Below are 21732 nucleotides of genomic sequence, written 5' to 3' on the forward strand. Positions count from 1 at the left end.
AACAAACCTTTACAAAAGAGATACAATAATGATTTTCTTATATAAATAAATATAAATGAGCAAATAAAGCACTATTTGTTTATTAACATTGTTTAAAGCAACTTCGCTTGATTTAACTCCAGGCCACTAGATGGCGTCTCCAATGTGGCGTACAACAAAACTGCCTCTCAACGAAGGAATGCAGAAACGAAAGATAATGACAATGACGTCACAAATCCACTGCCCACAACAAACATGGAGGAATATGCCCGTGAACCTTGGTGAGATTACTTTAAAATGTTGTTTTATGTTATTGAAACAATTCAGCCCGTTGCTACCTGTTGTGTCTTGTTGAAGGTAGTAAATAATTAACTCTAAGCACAGTCAGTCGGCTGGTTTGCTCAGTTAGCTAGCAGAAAGGAAAATGAAAGGCTCTCTAACTCTATAGTCTCTGTAGTCAGTGAGCGTTCACACTAGTGATGGGTTGATGAGGCGTCATGAAGCGTTTCGACACATTGCAAAACTGTATTGATACTGTGTCGATACTGTGTCACTAAATACTGACATCTGCTGGACATTAAAAATCACTACAGGCAACCTATGGACCGACTCAACTGACACTGATTGTATGCCCTAGTACAGGGGTCACCAACCTTTTTGAAACCAAAAACTACTTCTTGGGTACTGATTAATGCAAAGGGCTACCAGTTTGATACACACTTAAATAAATAAATATATTGTCATTTGTAAGTTACACGTAAGTGTGATTCAAACAAGAATAGCTAAATAAATAAATTTATATATATAGAAAAATGGGTATTTCTGTCTGTCATTCCGTTGTACATTTTTTTTCCTTTTACGGAAGGTTTTTTCTAGAGAATAAATGATGAAAAAAACACTTAATTGAACGGTTTAAAAGAGGAGAAAACACGAAAAAAAATCAAATCAAATTTTGAAACATAGTTTATCTTTAATTTCGACTCTTTAAAATTCAAAATTCAACCGACAAAAAGAACAGAAAAACTAGCTAATTTGAATCTTTTTGAAAAAATAAAAAAAATAATTTATGGAACATCATTAGTAATTTTTCCTGATTAAGATACATTTTAGAATTTTGATGACATGTTTTAAATTGGTTAAAATCCAATCTGCACTTTGTCAGAATATTTAACAAATTGGACCAAGCTATATTTCTAACAAAGACAAATCAGTATTTCTTCTAGATTTTCCAGAACAAAAATTTTAAAAGAAATTCAAAATACTTTGAAATTAGATTTAAATTTGATTCTACAGATTTTCTAGATTTGCCAGAATAATTTTTTTGAATTTTAATCATAGTACCGGTAAGTTTGAAGAAATATTTCACAAATATTCTTGGTCGAAAAAACAGAAGCTAAAATATTTATTATTCTTTACAATGAAAAAAAAAAAAATTACTTGAACATTGATTTAAATTGTCAGGAAAGAAGAGGAAGACATTTAAAAGGTAAAAAGGTATATGTGTTTAAAAATCCTAAAATCATTTTTAAGGTTGTATTTTTTCTCTAAAATTGTATTTCTAAAAGTAATAAGAAGCAAAGTAAAAAAAATAAATGAATTTATTTAAACAAGTGAAGACCAAGTCTTTAAAATATTTTCATGGATTTTCAAATTCTATTTGAGTTTTGTCTCTTTTAAAATTAAAAATGTCGAGCAAAGCGAGACCAGCTTGCTAATAAATAAATGACATTTAAAAAATAGAGGCAGCTCACTGGTAAGTGCTGCTCTTTGAGCTATTTTTAGAACAGGCCAGCGGGTGACTCATCTGGTCCTTACGGGCTACCTGGTGCCCGCGGGCACCGCGTTGGTGACCCCTGCCCTAGTATATACAATAATATAAACCAAGTCATTGTATTTCATTTAGGATTATTTCATATCTTCATTTAAATAAAAATATATTTGTATCTTTTTTAGATACAGTCAATAAATAATGTGAACATGTATCATAACATGGACATCTAAGAGAACGTGTTGTGGATGATTGTGGACTGGGAATTTTTTTAATTTTATTTTTTTACACATTTTTATAAAAAAAAAATAAAAAAAGTTTTTCCGACGTATTACATTTTAGACGATTTCTCTTCTTAGTTATTATTTCTCCGGCTGTAGAAAAGACACGCTCACAGGGCACAGAGGAGGCGGCAGTGCGACACAGTTCGCGTATCGGTCACGTGACCAAAACAGCTCATGATCGGTCACGTGACTTTCTAAAAGCGGTACACGCACCGACACAGGGTTTTGCTCTATGAGCTCGACGCATGCGCCGATGCATCGGTGTTGCCGGACCCATCACTAGTTCACACAACTACTTTGCTAACATTCAATTCTTCAATGTTATTTCGGTGATTTGGTATCTGTCTAAAGGTAAGTTTTTCTAATGAACCGACTGGACCCCGACTTAAACAAGTTGAAAAACGTATTCGGGTGTTACCATTTATGGTCAATTGTACGGAATATGTACTTCACTGTGCAAGCTACTAATAAAAGTTTCAATAAATCAATCAATTGTTTACAGTTTGCACTTTTAGGGAGTATATGGGTTGTCTGTTACTTATTCATTTTTAAGATCCTTTATTGGTTTCAGTGTGGTGGTATTGATATTGGAAGAACAGCATAAATACGATTTTAAAACTATCAATGTCAGTCATCAATATTTAATGTTACAGATAATCATAATGTCATTATCCTGTTGTGTAATGCTGATAATGTTTGTAAAAAGCCCCTGGAGGATAGTGGATGACTGTGGAGGTGCTTTCACCATGGGTGCAATTGGAGGAGGCGTGTTCCAGGCTATCAAGGGCTTCCGAAATGCCCCAGCTGTAAGTGCATCTCCCAAAACTTTCTCCCTTGACTCTGTATTTTTTTATGTCAAGTATAGCAATACTTTAATATTTCAGGGTGCTGCACACAGGCTGAAGGGTAGTGCAAACGCAGTGAGGATAAGAGCGCCGCAGATTGGAGGTGAGCAAGTCTTAGCTGCTACTAGACCGGGGGTCGGCAACCCGCGGCTCTAGAGCCGCATGCGGCTCTTTAGCGCCGTCCTAGTGGCTCTCTGGAGCTTTTTCAAAAATATATGAAAAATGGAAAAAGATGAGGGGGAAAAACATATTTTTGGTTTTAATATGGTTTCTTTAGGAGGACAAATATGACACAAACCTCCCTAATTGTTATAAAGCACACTGTTTATATTAAACACGCTTCACTGATTCAAGTATTTGGCGAGCGCCGTTTTGTCCTACTAATTTTGGCGGTCCTTGAACTCAACGTAGTTTGTTTACATATATAACTTTCTCCGACTTTCTAGGACCTGTTTTATGCCACTTCTTTTTCTGTCTCATTTTGTCCACCAAACTTTTAATGTTGTGCGTGAATGCACAAAGGTGAGTTTTGTTGATGTTATTGACTTGTGTGGAGTGCTAATCGGGCATATTTGGTCACTGCATGACTGCAAGCTAATCGATGCTAACATGCTATTTAGGCTAGCTATATGTACATATTGCATCATTATGCCTCATTTGTAGGTATATTTGAGGTCATTTAGTTTCCTTTAAGTCCTCTTAATTCAATTTATATCTCATGGCACACTATCTGTATGTAATATGGCTTTTAATTTTTTGCGGCTCCAGACAGATTTGTTTTTGTATTTTTGGTCCAATATGGCTCTTTCAACATTTTGGGTTGCTGACCCCTGTACTAGACTAAGGTGTCGAGTGTATTGATTATGCATCGTCACCCTCTGATTTATTTTGCAGGAAGCTTCGCAGTATGGGGAGGTCTCTTCTCCACAATTGACTGTGGTTTAGTTCGCCTTAGAGGAAAAGAGGATCCCTGGAACTCTATAAGTAGTGGTGCTATGACAGGAGCCATACTGGCTGCACGTAGTGAGAAAAAACTCTGATAGGTCACAGCCAAGTTGACCTTACCATTGCACTCTATAAGCGCTGCTTGCATGACCATATTGGGTTGGTTGATCAAATTCAAGGGCTTTTCTGTTTTCGTCCAGGTGGGCCATTAACCATGATGGGCTCTGCCATGATGGGGGGAGTTTTGCTAGCCCTAATTGAAGGTTTTGGGATTCTCCTAACAAGATACACAGCACAACAGTTTCAGAACCGTGAGTTTTGTAAAAGAAACACATATTGTAGTAGTGTCTGTCAAGTGTGTAGTGGTCTCATTTGTGACGATTATAACCAGCTTCCCCTCTGAGAATGATGCCACAAACAAAAATGATGTGCAAGTCCACACAATAAAATCACATTTATTTTAGGCTGTATCAATGTAACCATGACACAAGCTGACTCAGACTCACTTTAGCTTTGCCGAACACGAAGCAAGAGTATGGTGGCCTTTATGGGCAAAAAAAATGATTGTAGTGACTTGACATTTCATCCACCCTTGCAACCTGGTGTTTATATATTCACAAAAAAGTTGATATTATGGTAGATACATCTTATTCTGTACTTAATTTAACTATAAGTCCAACAAGTACATTTGAAGTTCACATTTTTTTAAGACCTTGCCAAATATCTGCTTGAAACCGGAAGCCTGCACGACATGGTCATATCTTATTTTTTGTCCTCTTTAGCAATTCCTTTTGCAGAAGATCCCAGTCAATTACCTCCAAAGCAAGATGGTCATCAGTCTGCACCCAAGGGTCAGTTTCAATAGAGCAACAGAGGATAGCTGTTGACATGACGACTCAAGTCCAGCAGGGAAACACTTGGACTTAGCAGCAGGTACCGACAATGATGAGGAGATGGAGAAAAGGATATTTTACTTTGGTGTGAAATCGTCACACTATGTATAAACTTCAGGTAAAAAAAAAAAAAGTGAATTGTATAAACCAAATATCAAATATTTTTCCGTGACTGGATTGGTTTTATTCAAATTATCAGCGTTGACACATACATAAACTGTATATGCATTCAGATAGAAATGATAAGAAATGTTCTTATCTGCTTTTCTGATGGGTTTTAGAGGGACTGTTTCTCCTCCGATGTCAAATGTAGCCAGTTATCTTGCTGCTGATACATTTTATTATTTTATCAAATGTTTACCATTTTAAAGCGATAGTATTAATTTATAAAGTTTGCATTGGTTTCTACAACAGAGGAGTAAATATTGCAAATTTGACCTGTTTGTCTATGTATCACTGTAATTACTTTAATTGAAGCAATATCCATCAGACACAAAAGCACTTTAAAAAATGTTTTCTCCTAAAGGATTTTTAGCAACATGGACATATGTTTGATGTATAGAAGAATGTTTATTACACTGATGTATATATTTATAGAAGTGGTTGCAATAAATAAAGACATCAAAAGTTTCTTTAAAACAATTGTGTTATTTTCTTGTCCTTCTCCACAGCGACTCTGGTGAGGATAAATAGTGAAAGTGCACCCTCTGTCTTTTCATAAGGGTACTGCACCAACTACTGTTTAAGGCCCCCGATCAGATTGCAAAACATGAAACACAGTCCTCAATTTGGGATTGCTTTTTGTCGTATATTTTTGACGTGATTGTGCAAAACAAAAGTAGACCAACAGGTTCCTGCTCGCCGGCTTTACCTCCTCGGAAGATTTCCACTGTCATCCCGCTAAACGGCTCAACTCGTTTTAATCCCAACGGTTGACCACTGCGTTGTATGGAGGAGACACGGTGATACTTTACCTAAAGTGCCAGGCCAGCACGGATGAAAGCAAATGCACATTTCATGCAGACTCCCTTCAAATCAAAGGAAATCAGCCTTTAATTGGATTTCTCTATGCAGGAGGCGAAAAGATGCACCTTGCAGCTGCGTGCGGGCATGCAACGAGAGGCTGCAGACAGACGAACCTCGGTCGCCCTCACAAAGTTCTACATTTCTGTCTTCTTTTAGGCATCACACACGCCCAGAGGAATTGATGGTGGCTTTTTTTTAGCAAATTCTTGTGGCGTTGAACTGCAGACATGGAAGGGGTGAAAAAAGGTAATACTTCCTAAATAAATGTCTTATATAGGTCAAAGTTGAATGATACTATGTGCATGCAAAGGTAATATGCATACAATATACTGTATGGAACTATTTAAAATGTAATCTATTTAGATATATAGTGATTGTTATGGCATAAGAAGCATGTCTGTACCAAAGTCTCATCCACTTATGATGATTTTATATGTGTTCTTTATTACAGATAATTGTTCTTGCATGCTTACTGTATGTGCAAGGCCTTGTCAACAGGTGTAGTTAGCTGAGCCGACTTGCTGCCATGTTGGTCCCTCTTAAAAACTAGGTCACATCTGGTCTTAAGTACTATTGGAGGCCTACACACACAAAAAAAATGCTGGGTTATTTTGATAACCCAATTCATGAGTTGCGAGTGTTGGGTTACATTTTTGGAGTTATTTTTATGAAGAGCAATCCATTGTTTGGGTTATAAGGGTATTATTTTAACTACATTTCCAGGTTTTCAAAACTTAACTGTTTTTGGGTTATTTTTAAATGAGTAACACATTTTTTTATTAAAAAAGTTGCTTTTTTTCTTGAAGGGAATTTTATTTTATTTTATATTATTTTGTTGTTACTGTAATTACTCGCAGTTTAGCATAACGCCACCAACTGTACAAGCGTGCATCGTAGTCTACGGAACCCCTTAAGACAGTGTTTTTCAACCACTGTTCCGCGGCACACTGGTGTGCCATGAGATACAGCCTGGTGTGCCGTGGGAGATTATGTAGTTTCACCTATTTGGGTTAAAAATATTTTTTGCAAACCAGTAATTATAATCCGCAAATAATGTGCCGTTGTTGAGTGTCGGTGCTGTCTAGAGCTCGGCAGAGTAACCATGTTATTCTCCTCAATATCAGTAGGTGGCAGCTGGTAGCTAATTGCTTTGTAGATGTCAGGAACATGTCGTGTCGGGATCACAATAAGCAGACGACAGCGGGAGGCAGCGTGCAGGTAAAAAGGTATCTAATGCTTAAACCAAAAATAAACAAAAGGCAAGTGCTGCTAAGAAAAGGCATTCAAGCTTAGCGATGGCTATGCAAAATTAAACTAAAACTGAACTTGGTGCAAAGTAAACAAAAACATAATGCTGGACGACAGCAAAGACTTACAGCGCGTGGCGCAGACGGTGTCCACAAAGTACATCCCTACATGACATGACAATCAACAATGTCCCCACAAAGAAGGAAAGCGTCCGCACAACTTACAGTATATAGTCTTGATTGCGAAAACAAAGCAGGTGCGGAGAATAGCGCTCAAGGAAGACATGAAACCGCAACAGGAAAATACCAACAAAAGAGGAAAAGCCACCAAAATAGAAGCACAAGACAAGAACTAAAACACTACACACAGGAAAACACCAAAAAATTCCAAATAAGTCACGGCGTGATGTGACAGGTCGTGAAAGCACACCTGCTTTGAGACAAGAGCTATAGTGATGTATGCGTGGTTATGGTTTGAATTCATATCCAACAATTGTGAGAACGACTTTTTATCATCAATATCGGCAACTGAGTTTCATCTTTTAACGATTTCTGCTTGTGGTGTGCCTCAGGATTTTTTCAATGAAAAAAATGTGGCTTGGTTTAAAAAAGATTGAAAAACACTGCCTTAAGAGACCAAAAAAGTTTGAATTTACAGTAATTTGTAGTAAGATATTACTGTGAAATAAAAGTTAGTTGATGTAAAATCTAAGGGTATTTTTTGCAGTCATTGTAATGTTACACAAAATTTTGATTACAGTATTTTACTTAACCTGCTCAGTGGCCTTGTTCAAACCCCGGCCCAGTCACAAAGGTTATACAAATGGGACCCATTGCCTCCCCCACTCAGCATCAAGGGTTGGAATTGGGGGTTAAATTACCAAAATGATTCCCGAGCGCGGCCACCGCTGCTGCTCACTGCTCCCCTCACCTCCCAGGGCGTGAACATGGGGATTGGTCAAATGCAGAGAATAATTTCATCACACCTAGTGTGTGTGTGTGACTATCGTTGAGACTTTAACTTTAAACTTTAACTTTACTGTGAAAGAATACTGTTAAATGCTGTAAAATCCTGGTCATTTGTTTACAGTGCATGCAGTAACGCATCTTTTTTATTAAAAAGGTACTTTTTTCTTGAAGGGAATTTTATTAAGGGTTAATCTCATTAACATTATTTACAATCACACATCTTATGTACCGGTACATGAAAATATTTGAGCATGTTGAACTACTATGACCATACGTGGCAATTCTTGTAAAAAAAAAAAATGTCACTCATATCTTGCTTTTGAGTATATTTTAATGGAATAAAAATAATTTTGATCAGTAGTTGGGAAGGAGTAGGACAAACCAGCAGTAAAATTGATAATTTTTAACCAACTATTGGGTCAAGGAGCGCTAAATTGTGCAACCCAATAGTTGGGTTTGGAAAAACCCAACATTGTAGTGAGCATAACTCAGTTTATGTGTTAAATAAATTCAACCCAATAGTTGGATTATGAATCAACCAACATTGAGTTAGCAAAACTCAACTTTTGGGTTAAATAATTCAACCCAATAGTTTGGTTGGGAATAACCCAACATTAAGTTATCATAACTCAACTTTTTGGTTAAATAATTCAAGGCAAAAGTTGGGTTGAAAAAATCAACCCAAAATGTTGAGTTAAAATAACTCATTTAAAGGGTTTGTCCTTTTCTGAACCAGCAGTTGGGTTAGAATTGGGTTATTTTTTAACCCAACATTTTTTAGTGTGCAGGACTGAAAGCCACACTGTAAAAATGATTGTTGTAAATTCACAGCAATTTACTCGCTACAAATTACATTACTTTCACATTAACATTTACAGTAAATTACTGTCCGTAATTATTTTTTTAGCTGTAGGTAAACCATAACCTGCTTCCCAGAATTGCACAACAATTCATCTAAACTGAAGTGGAAAAATGTATCTTTAGATACATTTCTAACCTAAAGTCTTTGTATGCACATACAACACTTAAAACCTTTAGTATATGTGGAATTCAATTATGGTATGGATTAAGCAAATAAGTCAAACAATGTTCTAATATGATCAGGGTTAAAAGGTGGTTCAAAAGTGTTTACAAAGTAGAAGGCAAAACATTTTGAAAAACACCTTGAATTTTATTGAAAATAAGATGTTATTCACCTCATTCTATGAATCGTAACTGACTCAACTATATATACAAATACAAGTTGTATTTACAATTAATTTATGTAAATTATGTTACAAAATGACAACAGAAAGTGAACTAAGGAAAAAAAGGGTAGGGTTAAATAAGCTTCGCTTCTTCCTACCCCTTTTCAGACATGTTGTAAACAGAAATGATAATATGTAAATTAATTTAAGTTTCACATTGTAACTGTACACATGTTTGAAATAAAACTAAACCATAACCATGATTTTACAGTTAGTTGCAATAAAGTTGCAACTGAATGCTGTAACTTCACAGTTGTTATTTATAGTTCAGTACAATAGAATTACAGCTACATGCTGTATCTTCACAATTGTAATGTTGTTGTTACTGTAATTAATCGCACTTTAACATAACGCCACCAACTGTACAAGCGTGCATTATAGCCTATACGGAACCCCTTAAGAGACAAAAAAAATTGAATTTACAGTAATTTGTTGTAAGATATTACTGTGGTGATAAAATGTAGTTGCTGTAAAATCTAAGGGCATTTTTTGCAGTCATTGTAATGTTACAGTACACTGTAAAAACTGTTGCCTAGATCTAACTCAATAAAAATAAGGCAACATTTTCCAAGCAATTTTTGTTAGTTTAGTCAACTAATTGGTATTTTGAGTAAGTAGAACTTAATAATATGCATTTCGATTTATGCAAAAAGATTAAGTTGTGTTTACAGAAAAAGCCAAGAAATTGAGTAAAATCAATGTAAAAAAACATCAGCATATTAAACACACAAGACTTAATTAAAATAAGTAACATTTAAATGAAAAAAAAAAATTTGTACTCAATTTTATTAATTTTGACCAACTTACCCTTTCTTTGTTTTGAAAATGGAAACTGCTTAAAATAATTACTTAGAATAATAATAAAAAAAATCAAGACATATCAAATTCCAACCTTTATTAAATCATTACAATATAAAAACAGTGGCAATGAGCTGGACAGTATGAAAAGTCAACATCCATATTATACAAGAATGCATGACCTCAACTTTTTAAAGTGCTGTATAGAACACCTTCACAGTAGTTTTCTTTTTTAACCGTATACATATTCAAACATTTTCACAAGCCATATCCAAACCTGTCAATAAGCTGGACAGTATTAACAGTCAAGAACATCAGTATTTAGTGCATACAAGAATGCATGACCTCAGCATCTCAAGTTGAACTTAGAACATTCACAGTACATTTTCTTGCTAAAACAATTTAACATTAAGATTATCTGTACTTCTGTAACAATTCACAAGCAGAACACCTTCACTGTAGTGTCTTTCAGTGTGTATATTTTGAAACATTTGAACTTAAACAACTCACAGATCCCTCCTTCTGACCAGCTGGAGCTTCAGTGGGGCAATTTAGTGTGTATAAAACATAAAAAAACTTAATTTACACACCAGAAACGATGACCTGGAGCTTTGTATAAAACCTGAACAGGACAAACCGTTACAACATTCTGAAAAATTCCACTCAATGAACAATGTATAATGATTTTGAACAGACACAAGAAAATAGCTGTTCAAAAGTGCAAGCTGACAGTCATGGCTCACTGCCTAAGCTAGAAGCTTGTTTTTGAGAGTCATGAATTTGGGGGTTGGTTTTGGGCGCAGTGTGTCGAGTCCCACAAATAGTCTTTGAAACACCTCAAATGTTTTGGAAAGTTTGGATGGATACTCAAGATTAAGTGCATACGTCAACCCCAGAGGTAGGCAGCAGGCTTTGGCCAGGTATCCAAGACGAGTAAGGACTGGTACTCCCTCAATGATGATTCCTACTGCATTTGGCTCACGACAGATGTAGATGCTCATATTCTTCATTTCCAGGTCATCATGAACAGTGGTCTCTGCAGTTCCCTTTGAGATATAAAAACAGTAATTAAAAAAACAAACATCTAATTTTATATTTACAGTAATATAAGTTGTGTGATTTAATTCAGATAATGATTACTTTTGTGAAGACCATTTTGAAAACTTTTGAATTCTAATTTGAGATCTTGTACATTAAACTTGGTACAATAGATGCATTTCCAGCCACATGTTTTTTATTGGCATTTCTAATTTGCATAAAAAAACCCTGAATAGAACCACCAGAAATTAAAACAAACAAACAGTAATATGTTTTATATATATATATATATATATATATATATATATATATATATATATATATATATATATATATATATATATATATATATATATATATATAGAGTAAATGTTTTAATGCTTGTTTAAGGGGAGTATTTTTGTTTGCATTGTTTTTTAGGGCAAACAGAAACACAAGACAGAAAGGCATCACTCTGTGGTGCTATGCTAATTGGCTATCCTGGGGCTCTTGCCAACTAGCTGCATGCTCGACCTCCACCTGACAACTGCTGGTTCAGTCAGTTCACATAAAAGTAAACCCAATTTAAGCTTGTACATCAGACTGATCCAAACCTGCTTTTAAACAATACTTACAGTAGTCAGAGATTAGCTCCTGTCCACTCTCTCCCATGTACTCTATGAGGCATCTCACAGTCACATCTCTCTTCTTCACTGCAGAGGCACTTGGGTCCTAGAGTTAAGAGAATAATAATAAATACATTAATTTTGTTGGCAATTTTACTCCAAATCTGTGATACCGTTATTAGAGCATGATTACAAATTCAGTTTAAACTTTTAAACCACTTTTAACCCACCTGTATCAGTTCCATCAACAAGTTCTTGATGCGCTGCAGTCACTCCTCCTTTTACACTGAAGAGCTCCAGGAGTTTTGGCGTGTACCTGTCCAGTTGGGACATAAATGTTGATTCCAGTGGAACAGCAGTGCACCTTCGGAACGCTTCATTAATCTGTAAGACAGCAAATGTTGACCGTTACTGATATTAAGGGTATTAGTATACATTTTCAGGCAAAAAGTGAGTCTAGTATGTCATGTCCAAGTCACAATGGAAACTTGGTCAGGAAAAATAGAATGATAATAGAATAGAATAGAAGATCTTCTACGAGTCGGTGGTGGCAGGCGCCTTCTTGTACGCCGTGGCCTGCTGGGGCAGCGGGCTGAGAGCGAGGGACGCAAACAGACTGGACAAGTTGGTAGAGAAGGCCAGTAACGTGGTGGGAGTGGAGCTAGACTCTCTGGCGGTGGTGTCAGAGAGGAGAAGTCTAACATCTTGACAGATGAGAGCAAAGGGATGTATAAGAGCATGGGCAACCTACATGAATGCAAGGCAAGGAATGGCTGTGTCCAAAGGTCCCATGGTGCAGTCTGTAATGCTTTAAAATGTCACTCTTGGTTGGTACAACAGTGCTGCACAACTTACAGGGCCATCCCATCTGTCATTGGAGAGAGAGAACAAAAAAGACAAGTTATGGTTCATGTCTAACCTCTTGGATATATAAGCCTGGTGAAAGCCCTTTATATCGGGTTTTTTTACACCCCAATATACTCATTTGCAGTATTTCCTCTAGATTTTTTTGTAGCCACGGTGGTCTAAGTTGGTAACCTAGCAACAGTAGGGGGGTCTGGGGGCATGCCCCCACGGAAGAAAAATTTGAAAATGTACCCTTTAAATGGTGACTACTGGTGAGATTTTATTGGGGGGGGGAATGTTGAGATTGAGACTTACACAATGAGTGTTATTCTTACAAGAGTAGCGTTTTGCCTAGGAGTGTGCATGGACAGCAGGTCTGAGGGGGCTTCAGATAGCTCTGTCAAGTGTACCTAGCTAGCTGCTAGCAACTTTGAATGCAAGCTAGTTAAGCAGCTTTAATGTGGCTGCTTATAAACTGAAGAATAAAATATTAAACTACCACGCAAAGAAAACGCTAATTATAAACTTCACAGCTATAAACAATGTTTGGTTGAAGTTAATGAGCTATTGGAGGTAAGAGCACATTCGAAATGGTGGTCGGCGGGAAAAGTAGTAAACTAAATATAACATTGAACCATGCTTTTGAAAATGTATACATTTAAATCCTGGCAAATACTGACTTTTAACAATATAAATTGTTACTTACATGTGTTCGGTAAAGTGTTTTCCTTGGACTCCGTGAAGAAACGTGTCTGGGCTTGTTCTTCCACAGCTGCATGCAGGTGGGCGGGGCCTGACGTTTTAGGTCTGATATAAACCTTTGAACTGAGTTTTGCTAAATCAATTTATGTTGGAAGTCCAATAAAATTAATTTTATCACATAAAAAATTAAGTTACGAAAATATTCACACTTTTTACTTAGAGATAACTCAAAAACTCTAAAAATAAAAATAAATTGATTTATTGGAATAAATAATACTTTTAAAAATAAAGTAGAATGGACGATACCACTGAAAGAGTTTTTACAGTGTACATTTTGATTACAGTATTTTACTGTGAAAGAATACTGTTAAGTGCTGTAAAATCCTGGTCATGTGTTTACAGTGCATGCAGTCTGCGGCCACAGCTACATTATTCCCAAAAGGTTATGTCTGAAGAAAGTTTGCTCTGACTTAAGTCTTCCACTAGTTTCATGACACTCATCGTTGCATTCCATCCAATATACAGTACAATTTTACACATTTCAAATATTGTATTAAATATGTACAGTATTGCTTATGTGCTGCTTACTTGCACCATTTTTGAAATATGAATCATGCATCCATGAATCAATCCACCGTAACTTACTTGCATATGTGCATTGTTTTAAATTAACTTAAAACAAACAGTGTCAGAATGTTATACACATTTTGTTTATGTTTTATTAGGTTTATTTCCTCTGAACTTGGTAACGGTATTATCGAAAATCCTGCTTTAAAGTAAAACGTGTCACAGAGCACACCAGTCATTCTCCTCACTCATCTTTGCATTGATCTGATCACCGCAGTATGATCAAAATAAATCGGGTGATTAATCTGTCTTAATGCTGTACAACAGTGGTTCTTGAACTTTTTTCACCAAGCACCACCTTAGAAAACACTTGGCTCTCAAAGCACCACCGTAATGACCAACATTAAAATACAGTAGCGTAGTAGGCCTCAGTATTAATTGAAGACAAGGCGTAAGTTTTAGTAGTATTTTTAGTTTTTCATATTTTTTGCATTACATTACACACAGTTTGAACAGTAACACTGTGTTTGAATATAGGAAAATAAAACACTGGGATTTAATCAAGTGATTCTTTGGCGTACCACTAAAGTAAGCCTATACCACAGTTTGCGAATCAATGCTGTACTGTACATGATTAATGCGATAATTTATTGTGATTAATCGCATGTGTTAACTTGTTAGATTTGACAGCCCTAATAAAAACATTAATTGAACTCTACTTTTTAGGCATTTAACCCTAATAAATTGACCCTGTTGTTTTTGTCCCTGGCAGATGCCCCTCCAGGGGGCAATGGAGAAAAATCCGACACCCTGGGGTCAACTGGCTCAGCCAGAAAAAGAGGAGGGGGGGCCAAGAAGGCGATGCAGGCCAACAAGTCTGCCCTCAGAGCTCCTCGTGCCCTCTGTTGCCTCACCCTCAGCAATCCCATACGCATGGCAGCTCTGGCCCTAGTGGAGTGGAAATATCCTTTCCATGAACTATCACCACACAAACATGTCATAACAATATTTATATCGATGAGACCTTAACTACCATATTTACGCCCTTTGATATCTTCATTCTTCTTGCCATCTTTGCCAACTGTGTGGCCATGGGAGTCACCAAGCCATACCCTGATGATGACTCCAATGCTACTAATCACAAACTGGTGAGTTCTCCTCCAGTCCCAAAACATTCATGTTAGGCTAATTGGAGATTCTCATTAATCCATGTGTGAATGCTTGTTTGTCTTTATATGTCTTGCTATGATTGACTGTCTACCAGTCCAGGGTGGACCCCCGCCTCCAGTAGAAAGGGGATTCACATGGCCCTGTTTGTCACGGTTTACCTGACACATGAAACTTGACTTGGGGGGGGGGTGCAATATCCACTTTAGCCACCAGACAGCAGTAGAGTGTTGAATATCTTAAAATGTGTTTTGTGGCAATTCCAACTTTGACCACAGCGTCAGTTTCTATGTAGAGTGGCGCTTTTCATCATTTTCAGCAGACTGCATTACAAAATCCTTAACCTCACACCTTCCTCTCACCCAGGAATGGGGCCATATGAATCCCCTCGCTACTGTACCTGAAGTCAGCTGGGATACGCTCCAGTTCACCTGTGAATTAGCATAAGCAAATTCATCAATCTTTTTTCATGGTCCCATTTATTTTTACTTCAAAACCTTGTATTTTGCCAGGGGTGTGCAACTTTCCTTATACCCAGCTATAGTTGATAAATGTCAGTTTGGTAGCACTTTTTTCTGTTATGGTAAGAAAAATAACAAAGACAGTGACTGAACTACTTATTTAAAAAAACAGATACATATGTGTGACAACCATCAGTTATTTAAAAACTCTGGTTTTATTCTACACAATCTGTATACACCTTTTGTGATTTGTATTTATTTTATTTAAAAAGGGACAATACATATTAATGAACATTTGACATGTAAATATGTGAGATTATAGTCAATGGCTAATTTCCATTTTAAGTCTCTTGGCAAATTGATGTTAAAATTAAGACACACTCAAAACATAGTAGACAGATAAAATGTACAATTCCAAGATTAAAGTGTGAAAAAGTACTATTGTAGACACTCACTGCAACACAAGTACCTTGTACATTACACAATGATACAATACATACAGTATTGCATACACTAATATACACCCTCATTTTATACCAGTAGCCTATGAACTATAATTACAATGTTGACTCCCGAGCAGGCATTTTTAAAGGCCTTTTTTAAAGATGCTTGTGTGATGCTCTTCATCCATGTAGGCAAAGGAGTGCACTCAAAATAATCCCCCCAATCCCGCTGTAAATTACATTAATTTCTAAACCATGCAAACTTTATATAGAGCTACAATTTCAATAAATAGTGAACATTTGTAGGTATATTTTGTAGCTTTATTGCAAACTACTGCAAGATTGTACTCCTTTTATATAAACAAGACTTACACTGTTTAATGGGAGGTTGTGTAGTTTTGAACTGTTTATAATAATTAAACGTGAGTCACAGCATTTGTCTGTAGTCTAGCTGTCATGTACAATTTACGATAGAAAAGACCACTTTTAACATTCAGGGTCTTTTTTGTGTGTGTGTGTGTGTGTGTGTGTGTGTGTGACCTTTAAACATGGCAACATTTGTGATTGTTTGAACAGTTGCCTATAAGATAATGCTAGTGTTCTCAACAGTAATTGTATTCGAGGGAAAAAGTTGCGAAGTGATCCTGTAACTTAGTCAAGGATCGTGACTTGGCTAAGTACCAACCATCTGTCTCTCTCTCTGACTTTCCTCTTTTCTTTTGTTCGTTTTGCCATATTGCACTGAACTGGGCAAAAAAGCATTTAGGTTTTCAGCACCGATGGCTTGGAATAACCTACAATCGAATATTAAACTTCAAACCCTTGTTACATTGGATGAGTTTAAAGCTTCTGTGAAAGGACTGCAGCCTACCTTGTCTGTATGCACATGTGTCATGTGAGCAAGTTTTAATGTAATCTTGCTGCTGCCCTCTTGGCCAGGTCTCCTTGGGAAAAGAGATCTTTGATCTCAATGGGATTTTTACCTGATTAAATAAAGGCTAAATAAAAAATAAAGTACAACTCACATATTATCTACCAACAAATGAAGTACTAGTCTAATGTTGTTGTGAACAGAAATTTGATTGAGTAAGCCTGCGTGAAAAATAGTTCCCTAGTATTTCTCCCTGAAGGCATTTCGATGTATGCACACCAATCAAGATTCCAGTAGCTCTGACTGTTAAAAACACATTTTCTTAGTCAATTTCTTTGTCAAGTTTATTTAATTTCTGCAACATTTAAAAAAAAAAGGTGAACACTACTCCACTTACCAGGCAGCGTTAAGCCAAGTGTTAGCCCTCTTAAGACGCTTAAAGCTGAAGGTTTCACAAAAAGGATTGGGTATTGGGCTCAAGCATATGTTAGGCAGTGGGTTAAGTGGTTAGAAGGCCACCATTGTCAGTACTTAATAATACATTTAGAGCCTGATTTACTAAGATCTCAGCACCACGCGGTAAATAGCGTGTGCAATCTGTAAAATAGCATGTACAATTAGTGGGCATGTTGCGTGTAATTTACAAACACTGTGGTACAATTGTAAAGTGGTGCAGATCGCCTTATTTAAATGAGAAGTTTACGTGTACTATACACGGAATCAACACAGAGACACTCATTTACTACACATTCATTTTACCATGCTCCTACCTGAGGTGTTTTGCTATGTTTTCAAACATGCAGGAGACATCTACCATTTTTTATCAGTGTAAATGGGTTATACTTGTATAGCGCTTTTCTACCTTCAAGGTACTCAAAGCGCTTTGACACTACTTCCACATTTACCCATTCACACACACATTCACACACTGATGGAGGGAGCTGCCATGCAAGGCGCTAACCAGCACCCATCAGGAGCAAGGGTGAAGTGTCTTGCTCAGGACACAACGGACATGACGAGGTTGGTACTAGGTGGGGATTGAACCAGGGACCCTCGGGTCACGCACGGCCATTCTGCCACTGCGCCACGCCGTATCTACAATGAAGACACCTGTTATTTATTTGATTTACCGCTGAAGGTGTGCTCATTGGTAAGAGGCTGCACTTACTGTGCTCAAGATGCAAAACAAATCCATAGCTGAAGAAGTATTTTTCCATATAATAAATATTTTAATAATCCATATTCTATGTTAAAAAAACGAACGTCATTAAAAAGATTTTAAATGACACCAAATGGCATAAATTTAATTTGTTTTAATCAGCCCATTAAGTCCTCTCGGAGCAATACAATTATAAAAAAATGTTGCTGAATAGATATGTCTAATATTTTTTTTATTTCTGACCGTCCAAAATGTTGACACACACGTAGGATGGAACTCTCATCTGTCCATCGTCTTTCTGTGCAGCGCGAGCACCGATCCTGCAGCTTTGTGTGGAACTGTCAGTGTGCACGTCCTTCTGACACGTGCTAAATAAAATGCAAATGAATGCTCGCAAAACAGTGATGAGTGTTTATAAATTACATTGTGCGTGCTAAAAAATTCTATTTGCACTTCTCCTTCCAGTATTGTGGCCGTTTTGATGATCAGCATATATTTTGCATATTCATGAAGGCATAGGCGCAAAATCGATTGCACACCTTATTCTGCTCACTTAACGGAGGCAATCCATTTTGCACACGTTTTGTAGATCAACTTTGCATGTGCTATCAAGTTTGTCAATGTTTTAATACACGCAAGACTTAAGTAAATCAGGCCCTTAATGTACTGCATTGGTCTCTAGATGGTTTTAATACCATTAACATGACGTGTACTGTTAAAATCCTAAATCTTTTCTTTCTGCTCTCAGGAACAAGTGGAGTATGTCTTCCTCGTCATCTTCACCATTGAGACTTTCACTAAAATCCTTGCCTATGGCTTGGTCATGCACCCCAGCGCCTACATACGCAGTGGATGGAACTTGCTTGATTTTGTTATCGTCATTGTCGGGTATTTGTGTGCTCGTTTTTACTCATAGACGTAAATGTGTTAAGAAGTATCTACTTACATTACATACTGTCTGTCTGTGCAGGCTGTTCAGTGTCATGGCAGAAGCCATGACAGACCACAAGCCAGGAGAGGCTCATCACGCTGCAGGAAAACCTGGAGGCCTGGATGTCAAAGCTCTCAGAGCGTTCAGGGTGCTGCGACCCCTCCGACTCGTATCTGGAGTTCCGAGTGTGTTTGCTTGCATCTTATTGCACTTCTTCCATCATGCTCTGAGCCAAAGTTTACGTTTTGCCTGTTGTCAGGTCTGCAAATTGTGTTGAATTCTATCATGAAAGCCATGGTTCCGCTCCTTCACATCGGCATGCTGGTCATGTTCGTCATCATCATCTACGCCATCATCGGCTTGGAGCTTTTTATCGGCAGGATGCACAAGACGTGCTACTCTACCAGCACAGGTGTCTGCCCAATTTAACAATACTCTATTCTACATATGGACTCATTTTCTGTTTCTTTTTCAGGTTTAATGATTGAAGACGACCCATCACCTTGTGCCTTCGCAGGGAGTGGGCGCTTCTGTGTTGGCAATAGTACTGATTGCAGGGGCAAGTGGGAGGGTCCCAATGGTGGCATCACAAATTTCGACAACATCTTCTTTGCTATGCTTACAGTTTTCCAGTGCATCACAATGGAGGGCTGGACAGATGTGCTATACTGGGTAACAACATCCCTCCAACCACACATACAAAAATTATCACCTTTTCTTCTTCTGTGCGCAAAATATCTCACACTCTCCCTTTCTGTGCCCAAAAATGATCACATTCTCTTTTTCTGTGTACAATAATTCTCACATTGCCTCTTTCTGTGACCAAACATTCTCACATTCTCTCTTTCTGTGTACAAAAATATTCACAATCTCTCTTTCTGTGTGCATACTTTCTCAAAGTCTATTTCTGTGTGCAAAAATTCTCGCATTCTCTCTTTCTGTGCGAAAAAGTTCTCACATTCTCTCTTTCTTTGTGCAACAATTCTCATATTCTCTCTTTTTGTGAGGAAACATTCTCACGTTCTCTCTTTCTGTGTGCAAAAACTACTCACATTCTCCCTTTCTCTGAGCAAAAATTCTGTCTGTGTGCCAAAATTCTCACATTCTCTTTCTGTGTGCAAAAAAATCTCACATTCTCTCTTTTTGTGTGCAAAAAAAAATCTCACATTCTCTCTTTTTGTGTGCAAAAAATCTCACATTCTCTCTTTTTGTGTGCAAAAAATCTCCCACTCCCACTCTCTGTGTGCAAAAATGATCACATTCTCTCTTTCTGTGTACAATAATTCTTACATTTTCTCTTTCTGTATGCAAAAAAGCTCACCTTTTCTTCTTCTCTGTGCAAAAAAATCTCACATTCTCTCTTTCTGTGTGCAAAACCTCTCACACTCTCACTCTCTGTGTACAAAAATGATCACATTCTCTCTTTCTGTGTACAATAATTCTCACATTCTCTCTTTCTGTGTGCAAAAATATTCACAATCTCTCTTACTGTGTGCGTACTTTCTCACATTCTGTGTGCAAAAATTCTCACATTCTCTCTTTCTGTGTGAAAAAAATATCACACTCTCACTTTCTGTGTGCAAAAGTTGTCACATTCTCTCTTTCTGTGTTCCAAGAATTCTCACATTCTCTCTTTCTATGACCAAACATTCTCACATTCTCTCTTTCTGTGTTCCAAGAATTCTCACATTCTCTCTTTCTATGACCAAACATTCTCACATTTTCTCTTTCTGTGTGCAAAAATATTCACATTCTCTCTTTCTGTGTGCGTAAATTCTCACATTCTCTTTTTCTGTGTGCAAAAAGTCTCACATTCTCTTGTTCTATGGGAAAATATTCTCATATTCTCTTTTTCTGTGTGCAAAGATGAACGATGCCATTGGTTTTGAGATTCCTTGGGTCTATTTTGTTTCCCTGGTCATCTTCGGTTCATTTTTCATCATCAATCTTGTATTGGGTGTGTTGAGCGGGTAGGTAAATTGACATAGTACATCATGCAGCAATTTTAGAGTTTCATCTTAACATTTTGTTTGTCTGGGTGTGTTCAGAGAGTTCTCTAAGGAGAGAGAAAAGGCGGTGGCCCGCGGTGAGCTGCAGAAAGCGCAAGAGAGTAGGCAGATGGAGGAGGACATGATAGGCTACATGGACTGGCTCATTGAGGCTGAGGATGTGGATGAAGAAGGAAACAAACGTTAGTTTGTTAAAGTGCATATTTGCAAACTTGATTATGGACATCTGTCACCAGCTTGTGTTCATCTCCAAAGGAGCTGCTATTGCCAAGAAAAAGATGATGAAGAAGTTTGGTTGGTACAAACACAGCGAGGATGGAGGCGGTACGTCAGTTGTCCCTCTACGGTCTTTTGTTGATTTCACTCTCTCTAACAGCCTCTACTTTCCATTAGAGTCTGATTCGGATGATGACATTGCATACCTCGATGACGACAACGGATGCTGCGCTTCTCTTATGTAAGATATCAAATTAAATGTCAAGAGTGGACATATTAATATCAGTTGTCCATCCTCATCTCATAATCGGAAGTTAAATAATTATTGCATATTAAAAGGGGACTATGAGGATTTTCCTCTTTTCTGACTTAAAAATTTTGTTACAATGTTGGATACTCGTGTTAAACCATGCTAAAGTGTAAAATCATAAAGTTCAGGCATTGGGGCGTGAGCTTTCATGTAGTTTTGGATGCCTCATGATAATCCGTACATATGTGGTCCTCCTCGAACATACTGTGTCGGTTATGATGGCCTCCTCCCCCTCTGTGAGCCAAGAATGTTTTCGGCGTTATTCCTTCTCATCTAATTAAATAAATACTTTCATCTTTATTTGTCTACTACATTTTAAACCATACTCTTTTGTCAAGTTAGGCCACTACGAAATTGGATTTTCCGCTAAACTTAGATGGTAAAAGATAGAGACATTCCTCCTTTG

At 37.2% G+C, this 21732-nt stretch overlaps 2 protein-coding genes and 1 long non-coding RNA gene across 6 annotated transcripts in view; 2 read left to right on the forward strand and 1 right to left on the reverse strand.

Moving 5' to 3' along the window:
- Positions 1-158: 158 nt before the first annotated feature.
- On the forward strand, positions 159-5356 carry timm17b (translocase of inner mitochondrial membrane 17 homolog B (yeast)). Of its 3 annotated transcripts, XM_061983320.1 has the most exons (6): positions 159-260; positions 2738-2837; positions 2916-2979; positions 3771-3899; positions 4022-4132; positions 4604-5356. In XM_061983320.1, the coding sequence occupies exons 1-6, from the start codon at positions 235-237 to the stop codon at positions 4684-4686; spliced, it is 513 nt and encodes a 170-aa protein (XP_061839304.1). In that variant the 5' UTR covers positions 159-234; the 3' UTR covers positions 4687-5356. The 3 variants fall into 3 exon arrangements, with proteins under 3 accessions (XP_061839304.1, XP_061839291.1, XP_061839299.1); XM_061983307.1 differs by having other exon boundaries at positions 2738-2979; XM_061983315.1 differs by having other exon boundaries at positions 4022-5356.
- Positions 5357-5608: 252 nt separating this feature from the next.
- LOC133621299 (voltage-dependent L-type calcium channel subunit alpha-1D-like) overlaps positions 5609-21732 on the forward strand; it is a 51492-nt gene continuing 35368 nt past the window's right edge. The window contains exons 1-11 of the mRNA XM_061983331.2: positions 5609-5986; positions 14532-14721; positions 14802-14907; positions 18609-18748; positions 18831-18976; positions 19051-19203; positions 19267-19463; positions 20658-20761; positions 20840-20982; positions 21056-21124; positions 21194-21257. Of these exons, the coding sequence (XP_061839315.2) occupies positions 5968-5986; positions 14532-14721; positions 14802-14907; positions 18609-18748; positions 18831-18976; positions 19051-19203; positions 19267-19463; positions 20658-20761; positions 20840-20982; positions 21056-21124; positions 21194-21257 (1331 nt within the window). The 5' untranslated portion in view covers positions 5609-5967. The remainder of the gene's footprint in view (positions 5987-14531; positions 14722-14801; positions 14908-18608; positions 18749-18830; positions 18977-19050; positions 19204-19266; positions 19464-20657; positions 20762-20839; positions 20983-21055; positions 21125-21193; positions 21258-21732) is intronic.
- On the reverse strand, positions 10135-13257 carry LOC140678988 (uncharacterized). 2 transcript variants are annotated; one of them, XR_012050572.1, is made up of 5 exons: positions 13197-13257; positions 12396-12512; positions 11875-12028; positions 11654-11750; positions 10135-11047 (listed from the first exon to the last, which is right to left on the reverse strand). It is a non-coding gene; the product is annotated as an uncharacterized lncRNA (long non-coding RNA). The 2 variants fall into 2 exon arrangements; XR_012050571.1 differs by lacking the exon at positions 13197-13257 and having other exon boundaries at positions 12396-12588.

This window comes from Nerophis lumbriciformis, linkage group LG01 (genome assembly GCF_033978685.3).
Source record: "Nerophis lumbriciformis linkage group LG01, RoL_Nlum_v2.1, whole genome shotgun sequence".
NCBI lineage: Eukaryota > Metazoa > Chordata > Actinopteri > Syngnathiformes > Syngnathidae > Nerophis > Nerophis lumbriciformis.